Genomic DNA, 12,788 nt, shown 5'->3' with positions numbered 1-12,788 from the left:
GTATACATGCAGGTTTCAGAAAAGGGTACTCTACTTTAGATCATATACATTTTGATTTCTCTCCATAAAATGTTTTGACCTCTTTTTTGAATTTTGCTTTACTTGTTGATGCTTTAATATGGTCAGGTAGAGATTCCAGTCTTTGATTCCATTATTAAAAAAATGTTTGACTCTCCATTTTTTGAACCCTTGGCACAAAAGAATTAAACTTGACCTTGTACACTTTTTTTGAATCATTTCGATTAAAATTGCAGTGCATATAAGTAGGACCTTTATTATGAAAAATATTGTAAACCTGACACTCTACTTTTAATGTTCAAAAACCCCAATTTTTCAAATTCAGTAACACTTAATTACTTTTGATCTAGGTGAAACATCAAGAATAAATCTAATAATCTTGTTCTGTATAACCTGTAGTCAATTTTTTAAATTTTCAGATAGTCCTTCATACCAACTAGTAATTAGCATTATCAATGTGACATTAAATTAAAGCTGTACACAATGATTTTCTTGGTTGCATTGACAAATATGATTTTTGTCTATATAAAAATTTAAGTCGCTGGTTTGTCTAGGGTGTCCAAATAAATAATTTTCCAAATAAATAATTTTTGGATTGCGTTAACGTTATTTAAATCCAATAAACAAGCATGTAACAGTCTGTCATAAATGCACTGAAACTTTTGTTTCATATATACTGGAGGGCTGATATTTAAAAACTTTCATAAGGAGTCTCCATTCTTTATGTACTACGAAGGTCAAGGTCATATCAAGAGGTCAAATATCAATATTGACATTCTGTTGATATTTGGTAAAAAAAAAAGAAAGAAAGAAAAGTTTTATACCTTCTCTACTTAAGAAAATTAAACTGTCGGATATGTATATGTCAATTTTCAATTCTGACGCTATGTATGTTCTATTTTTACATAATATTTTACTCTAATTTTCCAGTAGCAATATGACTTACTGCTTTAAAGTAATAAAAAGTTTATCTTTATTAAAAGTATTACACAAATTTGCAATAAATCAATTGATAATTCTAAAGTAAAGCCTATTGAAGTTGAATGTCTGATTTTACGATCTTCTTACCGGAGTCTGATAGGCCATATTTCAGACTATGTGATCCAAAAATGTTTGGTTGAATTTCTTTTATATCATATATAGAGATTTTATTTCTTAGAACAAAATATCAAAGTTTCAGAAAAAATTGAATTTTGACCTATCTATTGCGTCCATTTTTTACCGTACGGTTACCTGAGGCGGGGGAGTGGTCTAGGTAACAGTGGTGTTATTTACCTGGAGACCCCAAATACCCAAGATGTCAAAAGTCTGTGTATACTTTTATATTACACAGAAAGTCTGCGTTTGGTAATCGGGGTCAACCTTGCGTATTTCGTTTCTAATTTTGAGTGAAACTACTTCAAATAATGAATGTATTTCCATATGAAATTTATTAAAAATCATCATATTATTTTAATCATATATTCCAAACCCCCCGACTGGTCACATGATTAAGTATATAACAGCATACTATTTATAGAATCTGGAATGCATATCGACTTGATATTTCTTAAAATGGAGGTAATTTTCTATAAAACAACAAATTAATAGTAGTGATTACACAATTATAAAAATTGATACAAAACATTATCAAAAAGATGTACATGTGTAGTATATTTAATTAGTAAATCCTCTAAGTTACTCAAAAAATGTAAAGGAAACACATTTGTATGAAACATCTAAATTTATTTTGATTTCTAGTCTCGAAGTGTTTAAGAGAGAAAACTTTTTTAGTTTGTTCCCATTTTTTCAAATTGTTTTTGTCAACCTCTGTAAAAAATAATATAACAAATGTTGCCCTTAAATTCAGTCAATCCATAGATATGTCGACTTCACAGTAAAGCATATTGACCGAGCACGAAGTGCGAGGATCGACCATATTAATATAATATTTTGAAGGATTAAATATTATGAAGAATTGTCTCTTTTTATTATTTTTTATTATTATTCTATGGGAAAAAGCGAATAAACACAACAAAGCAACTAAACCTTAGCATTTTTGTTAAAACGTCAATAAAATATATCACTATGGTTTTAGAAAGTGTGAAAAAAATCAAGTTATCTGTTGTGTGAATATATGTTACCGCGATCGGAAGATTTTTTTATTTTATTTTCTGGTCAACACTGTTACAAGTCCATAATATTCAATATTTCAGAGTGTTCCCGTGTTAACAAAATTTTACTGTTAGGATCGATCATTATTCGTTATCTTTACCTTTACGAATACATATAGACGATAGAGGAAATTCGAGCAATAATTCTCACATTTCTTTACAACCACGTCTCTCGTCTCTGTATCATGTCGTAAATTTTGAATTTACTAGGGGGAGGTAAATGCAAAATTAACAACATGATAACAATTTTGCATGTATCCCCCCCTCCCCCAATAAATTCAACATTTACAATGTAACATCGTATAGATTGATTCCATAATACCAAGATAAAACATTTTTTTATAAACCATATCGGAATTAGTGCTGAATATCTTCTTATCATAATTTTAATTGGTTGACTTCCAATACTGCGGCGAATAGAAAGGTTCTGTAGACGACCTAAATTCCTCAAATATATTGCTTACAAGTAACAGCTGCGAGGAACCCAGAAACGAATGTTTCATAAAATCAGTGTTTTGTTTATCTTCTCAATTATTTATATTTTTTGAAATAAAATTACCAACATTATAGCTTACGAGTACTGGACACAGTACTTTTGTAACTTTTGTAACCCGCGTGTATCAGCAAGATAACTCAATTCTTATTAAATTTTGATAACAATAAACGAGTTAACGTTGCTGCATATCTGTAGCTTTATGGTTTTTATATATTTGTCTTTTACCAAAATCCCTTTTACCATAACGTTACACATCCCGTAATGCAAAAAAGGTGCAATTTTCAGCGCAATATTTTTTGCGCACTTTTTGGGAGAAATTTACGATTTTACAACTTCGGTCAATTAACTTCCTTTCACTCCCTAATTCTAGGCACATTATTTAACTTATCCTTATATTTTATCCATCAACCTACCCATTATCGTCGTCTTTACAAGTGATAAACTCGCTTGATTAAAGTTGTACGTTATATTGCTGAAATTTCACCTCTAGCGAAAATACATAGACGTCGCGCATAGTATTGGGGTTTGAAATTGCGTAACTTGTAACACTGTAAACGACGGGTGTTAATACTTTTGGTCATTTCATCATTTTGGCGGTATGGATTTTTCTGGCAATTTGTATCAAGCTTCTATAACTTCCCGTGATGATGTCACACAAAATTCATTAATAAATTTCTAATTTACTGACTGTTCCGATTGTTTGTAAAATAGGAATATTTTCTACATCATTCAATTAAGGTTTTTTTCCATCCTCGAAATTTTAATGGTTCAAAGCAAAAACTGGATACTACTAAACGGAGTACGCTAGAGTACGTCAGAGTACTTTAGAGTATGCTACGAAAATTATGTTATTTAATGCAATAAAATTGTTTATTTATGTATGTACAACTTGATTGAACATTATTATAAACTTGTATTGCAATATTTGTTTCTAATATTTGTTTTTTGCTATACTTTGAGAAGAAACTAGTTAACATCAATAATTCAACGCATTAAAGATTACTAATTAATACCCCAATCTCGATTACTACTAAAGACATGTAAATTTATCAAATATTAGATTATTTGCATGTGTAATTATTTTGCACACTCACATATGCCCTTATCAACATTTTTGACAGATTGAAAATTGTTTGAAAATTGAAAGTAAACATTTTTAAAAATTATTTTACTGAACAATATTTATCATTACACCTATTGAAAAGCATTCTTATAGTAAAAACTTTTGTTCTATACTTGGCATGAATTTATAAATTCATAAGTTTTTTTGCAAAAAAAAAAAAATGCCATCATAGAAGGATGGAAATAATTTAAAACAAAGTACGGGAAAATGAAAGTTGAAGTTGGTGATGAGTTCATAATAGATATAGCACCAAAAGGTTAGTCTAAAGTCATTAACTAGATCTTAACCATAAAACCACACTTAAGTCCCTGTAATTAACGCACATGCTTTTTTGGCAATATCGCAAAGATATTCTATTCTATTGGACCTAAATGTAAACTAAGTAAACCCAAAAAATTTATTTTAGGGTGCGCTTTGACCAATTTAACTATAGATTTTAGTGTAAGAAACTTCGTTTTTCTATATTAGAAAAAAAATTCTGGGGGCGCTTTGACCAAAATCAGGGGACATTTTGACCAAAATTTGGGGGCGGTTTGGAAACTTCGTTTTTCAATAAAATATGTCAGGGGGCGCTTTGACCAAAATCAGGGGACATTTTGACCAAAATTTGGGGGCGGTTTGGAAACTTCGTTTTTCAATAAAATATGTCAGGGGGCGCTTTGACCAAAATCAGGGGACATTTTGACCAAAATGTGGGGGCGGTTTGGAAACTTCGTTTTTCTATAAAATATGTCAGGGGGCGCTTTGACCAAAATCAGGGGACATTTTGACCAAAATGTGGGGGCGGTTTGGAAACTTCGTTTTTCTATAAAATATGTCAGGGGGCGCTTTGACCAAAATCAGGGGACATTTTGACCAAAATGTGGGGGCGGTTTGGAAACTTCGTTTTTCAATAAAATATGTCAGGGGGCGCTTTGACCAAAATCAGGGGACATTTTGACCAAAATTTGGGGGCGGTTTGGAAACTTCGTTTTTTTATAAAATATGTCAGGGGGCGCTTTGACCAAAATCAGGGGACATTTTGACCAAAATGTGGGGGCGGTTTGGAAACTTCGTTTTTCAATAAAATATGTCAGGGGGCGCTTTGACCAAAATCAGGGGACATTTTGACCAAAATTTGGGGGCGGTTTGGAAACTTCGTTTTTCTATAAAATATGTCAGGGGGCGCTTTGACCAAAATCAGGGGACATTTTGACCAAAATCATGGTACGCATTGACCAAAATCTGGGAACGCTTTGACCGGGACGGTTTTCGTGGGGAACGGTTTGACTGGTTCCCGATTGAACATGTCTTTCATTCCGTAAACATATTGATAAAAGTTGCTCAAATTGTTCAATTTCATGTTACATTATCTAAGTAGGAGTAATTAATCCTTTGAAATTTCAAATTTAGCCCATCAATATATAAAGGAGAACAAAACTATCAGGTGTATAATCTTTGTGTTTGATTGTAATGTGGTTGAAATGGAATTAAGCGACAGGGACATTGCACAATAAAAAATATTTATTATCACAAAGAAAATGTATTTATTGTTATGAAAAGAAATATATATGATACAAGGTTTAACTTATCAGAAAATTTTTACTTGAGAATCAAAACTATATATTAAACAGAGGGGATTCAGCATGATATTTGCCTCGGCGACAGTAACGTACATTTCAAATAGGCTACTATATTTGAATTTGGAACTCCTTAAATACCCTTTCAGATCGATAATTATATGAATTCTTATTCATTGTTATATGACCATTTATAATGTTGATTTAAAAATTGTATCAGTGGTATTTCTTCTAAATGAAAATGAGGCGACAGTATTTGAGCCCTTATATTGAGAATGGGTGTAAAGTGGGAAAATATGCAATACCTGTATAGAGCTCTGAATGACGTCTCTTTGCAATAATAGGACGACAGCATGATCAGAGAAAATATATCATAACATCAGCAATGTCCTTTTCAATGTAATTTTTACATTTCCAGATATCATGTGAATTGAATTTGTTTGCGAAGGCTATAGGGGGAGGGGGAAGGTGGAGGAGGAGGAGGCATGCGATTTTTGGTCTTTAATTTGGATTGTGAAAAAAAAAATAACTGATTCCACACCATAGGTACTTGTTTCGGTAATAATATTTTAACCTTTAGTTATCATTTTTAATCTATAGCTAGTAATATACTATGGGTTAATTTTTTTTTTTTTACCGAAACAAGTATTATTCCTATCCAAAAACAGAAAAATAATTGTTCTTCTAAAAGGAATATTTCTATTATAGTGCCTAAATCAGTATATAATATTTGCCATGAGACAAAACTTCACACAATGCACATTTTTAATATTTTAATAAAATAATTTATTTTAAACTCATTTAAAGGCAGAGATTTTTTACCGGGTGGTAAATTCCAGGTGAGGGAGGGGCTTATTTTGTAAAGGTGTGAATGCCTTGGGGGCTAGCAGTCTACCTGTGGTCATCTGTCTCCTAATCCCTATACACAGGAAGTGGTTTAATACACAGTGAAATACCCAGATGTCAAACCTTACCTGTGTTGGGGATTTTAAGACAATTCTAAATTAGAAGTAAAACGTTTTCTCGATAATCTATATTGAATTATTTTTGAATGTTTGAAAACACTCCTATACATATTTAAAAAAATATTTTGATATTGTATAATGAATTCAATTAAAAAAATAAAATAAAATAAATAAAAATTCAAATATGAAAACAAAAAATGTCTAATTTATTCTGAATTTCTATAATTTATTTTAAACAGGATGTCATGATAATGGGATGTATAATATACAATAGCACAGTAGGGAGCGTTTTATTTATAATATAAGTACGTGATATTGTACAATAACACTAACTCTTTAGGCCCAAAGGTCCTATCTTTTAAAATATGGAGATTCTAGATAAATTTCGATCGAAAGCAGACACATGTATACATGTCCCCAAAAAGAATGCTAGTAAACGAAGCTTGATAATCGATCCATAAGAATCAGAGACTGATATTTTCTTAAAAGGGCATTATTAATTTGTTATGTATTTCTGTCCTTTTATTGGGTGATGAAGACTGCATTTATTCAAAAATCATGGTTCCATGGCATCAGTGTGATTTTAAAAATTTCTGACTCAAGTAGTAATCTATTAATAAATCTTACGTCACATTAAGGTGGTTGAATTTCATTTAAATTGGAAAATGTTTGGCAGATGAGGTAAGAATGCCATTGAGGGAACAGAATAACTAACAGCCTCTTCAAAATTCACATTGTGTTATCCTCAGAGATTCTATAGATCTTATTTTTAAAGTATATTTTTATACCATATACGAAATCAAGAGAAGTTAGACATTTTCCCTTTGGTGCCCCTTGTCTGTAAGTCCAAACTACTGTCTTTTCTAAATAAAGGAGAAAATACATTTCATTCTTTCGTAAGCAGTAAATAGAAGCTTTCAATGGAGTATGAAATTGTCTTAAATAATATAATACTGTACATAAATGAGTAAAACTGAATAAGACAAAGTGACAAATACTACTAAAAAATTGTATGAGCTTTTTAACCTTAAAAAATCGACGTTTCAAGGTACGTTGAATTCTAAATATAATTAAACTGAACATATAATTTAATGAATCTTTCAGGTTGTCATTTAAATAATACATTTTAAGGAAAAATGTATAATAAAAGTTAAGTGATTTAATTAATGGTGTGGATCAGTTACAAGGTCGTCAAATGGAGGTGTGTTGGATATGCAATCGTTTCTACCCTTTCTGGTCAACAAATTAAATACATTTATAGAAAACAAATTAAAACCTTATTTTCAGTAAAAAATGTTTCTTTCCAAAAAATCAGTTTTAATATTTTCATCACATGTGTTTGAATTTAATGTTATACAAATATCCAAAAATTGCAATTTTTTAAGCAAATAAATAAAACTTGAGACATTTCACTTCAATTTAAAAAGTCCATTTTTATTTTATGGTCCTGGCGGCTGATATCGGCCTTGGATCATGCTGCTGCTGATACGTATGGCACGCCAAATTCACAAAAATGAGATAATCTTTCACAGAAAAATGGTTTATCAAAGACCATAAAATGAAATCAAACAATATTTTCATCACATGTGTTTGCATTGAATGTTATACATGTACAAATATCAAAATTGCAAGTTTTAAGCAGATAAATAAAACTAGAGACATATTTCACTTCAATTTAAAAAGTCTATTCTTATTTTATGGTCCTGGGGGCTGATATCGGCCTTGGATCATGCTGCTGCTGATATGTAAATACATGGACCTACTATCTTCAGGGGAGTGGGTGTTTAACAGATTTTTTAGACATGCAAGATTTTGTAAAGTTCTCTTCTATTTAGCGGCGAAGTCAAGTATCTGTGCGATTTGAAAACTATTAAACGAGTTGTGCCTCCAGCCTTCAAGCCTTATTTAGAGTCCATTGATAGAAACAAATGTACGTGTCATTTTCAGCTTGCATTCGTCTATTTGATCCACCCCTTACGATATTGCAAAATTATTTAGGAGAAATTAGAGTGGTGGGCCTTTAGATATTCCTCCGAGGTAAAAATAAAGTGGAACTACTTTCTTTCAATGATAAATAGCACAACCTCTGAAATCTCACAGTTGAGGTTTGAAATGTTTTGTTTTAATGTGTCATTTGTTTTGCCCATGAGATTTTGTTTAAATAAACACAATTAACATAGATACAACAGACGATTACCTCTAGTTTTTAACTTATTCGATGAAGTATTTGCCTTTGGATCTATATTTTGATGCGTAGAAATACAATGCAGTTCTACTATATATATCGAGGTTGTCGATTTGCTATTAGTTGTCATACGGACAACGAAATCTAGCAGATCTACGTTAGTATAATGTTTGATATTTTCTATTCTATATTTAGAACCGACATATATAGGATTGCAGATTATGTCAATGAAAGGTATTGCAAGTATGATAGTGGGCCAAGTGCAGGGTGACAATTTCAATATTAGCCCAGATGAAATTATTTTCCATAATACGTCGGACTCGGCCTCCGTTTTGAGGGAAAATGGCAGCCCCCGTGAATGTCAACAAAGAAAAGACACTCGTGTGGAGCCCTTAGGGGTAGAAAACAACAGTGAGGCACTCGAAGGGAGCGAGTCTGACAACCATTGTGATTCAGCAGAGAAAAAGAAAAGAAGGAGGCGATTAAAGGGTGGAAAACATCACCGAAAATGGAAGCCGTACGAAAAATTAAGCTGGAACGAGCGCCGTGAACTGGAAGAAAGGGAAACGCAGCGTGCAAACCAGAAACGTGAGGAGGCGTTTGCCAGTGGCCACCCGGTGGCGCCTTATAATACGACCCAGTTTCTAATGGACGACCACGGAAAGGGGGATCCAAATGATGGATTACTCGATCGGAATAATTCTCGGGAATCGATCGATGGGAGCGGATCCACCAGTGAATCTTCGGAAGAAATGTTATCCGAGGAGGAAGAATTTTTGGAGAAAGAATTTGAGGAGACCTACGATAATATGCACGCAGAGAGGCTGCAGAAAATGAGCAAGGACGAATTAATTAAGGATTACATCGAGATGGAAACGAAGTTGGACAGACTACAGAGGCGGTTGGAGCGACGCACCAGACGCAACAATGATACAGCTGACGATAGTTCCGGTTCATTGAGCAGCGGCGGCGAGGAGTTTGTTGATATGGACGTGGTGCGAAAACTAGAGGCGGAACAAGAAAAACTGAAAAAGGAAAACGAACATTTGAAAAAAGAAGTGTTGAAAATGACAAAGAAATCCAGCTGATAGCTCTTTCAATTTTTTGTTACACTTTTATAGGAATCAATTTGAAGGCGAGTTATGCATTTTTTTTTTTATTAAAATTGAAAAACGTATTAAAAATATTATTATTATTAAATGCATTTTTAACAGAAAATGGGATGGATTTTTTTCTCCCTCTTGATAAAAAATTAACAAAATTTTAATGCAGTATATGATCAATACTTTATATTTTTTGATTTCCTTGAATAAAGCTAGAGGTTCAATTTTGTTATTGAAAGAGATCAGGGAATAAGTAGTTATAATTTTTAACAGGACTTTTAAACAAATGGAAAAAGTCCTCTTCCAGTCTGAATTTCTTAAGAATTTTGCATTGAAAAGGGAAAGAGTGGATCAAGTCACTTCTATGTGCAGCAAATATGTGCCATTTACTTTGTGTTCATAAAATCATGGCATTATTATTTTTTCTTCAAAATCATATATTTTTTTATGATTTTTTTTATTAGAAAAAAATTGAAAATATGAAAAAAAAAATTCAATTTGATCTCATAACTTTTTAGTTCTTGAAAATATTAGGTTATTTTTAAATGTTTTTGTTATATTATTATACACTTATTGTTGATATCTATTGAAGCACGATATTTGTGAAAACATGGTGTACCACAATGTCTTTCCTTTTTCAATAACATTTATGCATTAAATGTTAAATCATGTATCCTGTAAAAGTGTTGATGGTATGCTTGATATAGAAGAGGAATGGTAGGGGGCATGAATTTTTTTTTGGGGGGGGGGGGGGGAGACACTGCCATTATTAAATTGAATATATGGAATATATAAAATATCTTTCAAATCACTCAAAATAAAATGACAAGGATTTTATTTTTGCATTCATTTGGATAAAAAAAATTATAATAATGAGTTTTAAAGTTAATAGCAGCTGTCTCATGAAATATCTGTTTTGGTCAATGGCCATTGTTATGCAAAGATTTGTATAGCCATCAATGGCTTTTTTTCTATTTACAAAGGTATTCGTTTCTTTATAGCTGATGAATGACTGAATGTGTACATGCTTCAACTTTTAATATTTTGGTCTTGATCAATCAACTACTACTAAATATGGTTGAAAAGTCCCATTATCTAATATGTGAAGGATTATTCTAGTGTCCTTGACTTTATAGACATACAAATTATTAAAATAAAACTTGTGAAATAAAATATGGGACCAACTATGGTAAAATTTATTGAAATATTTGAAATGTGGTGCATGAAAAGATGTATACTTTGTATAGTGTAGACTTATTTTACATGCATTTTGGGCATTGAAGAAATGTTTTGGATTTCTTGATAATGTTATATGTTTTAATAAAAAGGAACATGAAATTATATTGTTGTTTCTATCCTATAATGTCTTTCAGATGGTAAAAAGGTAATAACCAGTGATGCTAATAGTCTTTCAAGTACTGACTTGAGTATTTATACACAAGATATAAAAAAAGGCATTTCAAAAAAGGAGAAAGAATTGATCTGAAAGTTGAATAACTATAAAGCCACTGTTGGAGTAAAGCTTATTAGAAAATACCCCCCCCCCCAAAAAAAAAATACCAGAAGCTTTAGAGGTTTGTATTTGGGGGGGATTGCACATTGATAGGAACTTCCTTTCTGTTTGACAGAATTTTGTTTGGATGATTCCACACTTGTGCAAGTTTTATTGAAATCAAATTGAAATTGAGTTGCATTTTGAAAGATTAAAAAAAAAGTTATTTATATTTTTTATAACTATTGCAACATCAATAAATTCTTTAACCAATAAAGAGAGCTACAAGACAGTATAGTATAGGAATTTAGGGGAAATGGATAGAAGTTATGAAAAAATTAAATACTGTCTTGAATGCTGTGTGAAGCTCCCATTTGTAACTGAATTTCTGAAGCATATGGAATGCTAGGGCGACCTTTAAAATGTTTTGCTGTAAAGGACCATTAAATATGAACAAGGTTGCATTGTCATACTGCGTCTTGATCTTAAATGGTGGTATATATATATAAATAGATATATATTGCTAATCTTTTGCAAGCATTATGGAACCTAGCAAAATAATGATTCAGTTTAAATTTCTACTGTTGGCTCTCTTCAGAATAAATTTTCAGCAATTTAATGTGTGTGCAATAGATGCCTCTTACATGTGCAGCCATGATCTACTTGAAGTTTAAGATGCTTGTAAAACAATATAAATAGTCAAACTTGGCACTTCACTTTCTCAAGAAAATTGCAGGGCCTTGTATCAAATTACTTCCCTCCACATACATGAGATGCACGTAGCATATGGTATTTATTCTTGAAAGCTACATGTACTTGCACATTTTCTTCTCAATTATTTCATCATTAAAAAAAGTATAGATCTGTATTCAGGGACAAATCAATTCATCTGCATGCTGATTTAGCTGTAATAGAATATGAAAAGTTCCATTCTACACTCCCAATATCACAAGGAGACAACACAAAATAACAGCTAGTGTTCCCAGAGTATACCCTCATGATGGTCTTTAATTAATATTTAATGTACATATTAAGTTAATTATTCTTTGTTTCTTATTTATTTACCTATCAATTGCATTTATTTAAAGTGATTAATTAAAATGGGACAAAGGGGAACAACTTCTCTAACGATATAAGAATTTCAATACATGGTTATGATAGAGCCCCTTTAGAACTCCAGAAACCTATCTCAGGGGCTATTAATTTCACATGAATGGAAGCTCAAGATACCCTTGTTCATTTAATACCATATAAACTTTTAAAAGGTTATTGCTGTTTAAATTTTTGGAAGAAATATGTATTTTCAACTATATATATAATGAGCTGTAGAGCCCTTACCAACACTGTTACTCTGACCCTTCCCTGAATTTCACAATCACTGGGTAAGTAGAGGGCTAAATGATTAAGATAGTCAAGTTACCAGTTTCACTGCTTAATGTCCAGAGGTACATACAGACTTAAGTCAAATTTCAACAAATTTTGGAACATAAGGAGACAATGTACCAATTAAAACTGATGGGCTTAACAGCCATGATGATTGTTTACATGAGGTAAGATCGAGTTACTGTTTTATTTACGTTAAAGGTACATTTATGAAATCTGGAATTTTCCATGAATCCCGAGGACTGGAAAGGAGAGAACTGCATGGATACAAATGATTCAACTGGTTGTCAAGGTGTGTGTCCCCATACCAA

The 12,788-nt window shown here is 31.8% G+C and overlaps 1 protein-coding gene across 1 annotated transcript; it reads left to right on the top strand.

Annotated features, from left to right (window-relative positions):
• Positions 1-8,614: 8,614 nt before the first annotated feature.
• LOC134253605 (protein HEXIM1-like) lies at positions 8,615-9,652 on the top strand. Its single transcript, XM_062736161.1, has one exon. It carries the CDS (start codon positions 8,721-8,723, stop codon positions 9,585-9,587), a length of 867 nt encoding a protein of 288 aa, XP_062592145.1. The 5' UTR covers positions 8,615-8,720; the 3' UTR covers positions 9,588-9,652.
• The last annotated feature ends 3,136 nt before the right edge of the window (positions 9,653-12,788 follow it).

The sequence above is a fragment of the Saccostrea cucullata genome, unplaced genomic scaffold (assembly GCF_032062105.1).
Source record: "Saccostrea cucullata isolate Sc308-1 unplaced genomic scaffold, CSIRO_AGI_Scuc_v1 ctg110, whole genome shotgun sequence".
Lineage (NCBI taxonomy): Eukaryota > Metazoa > Mollusca > Bivalvia > Ostreida > Ostreidae > Saccostrea > Saccostrea cuccullata.
This window is presented reverse-complemented; position numbering and strand designations above follow the sequence as displayed.

What these genes read in the sequence shown, in the direction of transcription:
- LOC134253605 (XM_062736161.1), top strand. Translation starts at nt 8,721, where the DNA reads ATGTCAATGAAAGGTATTGCAAGTATGATAGTGGGCCAAGTGCAGGGT.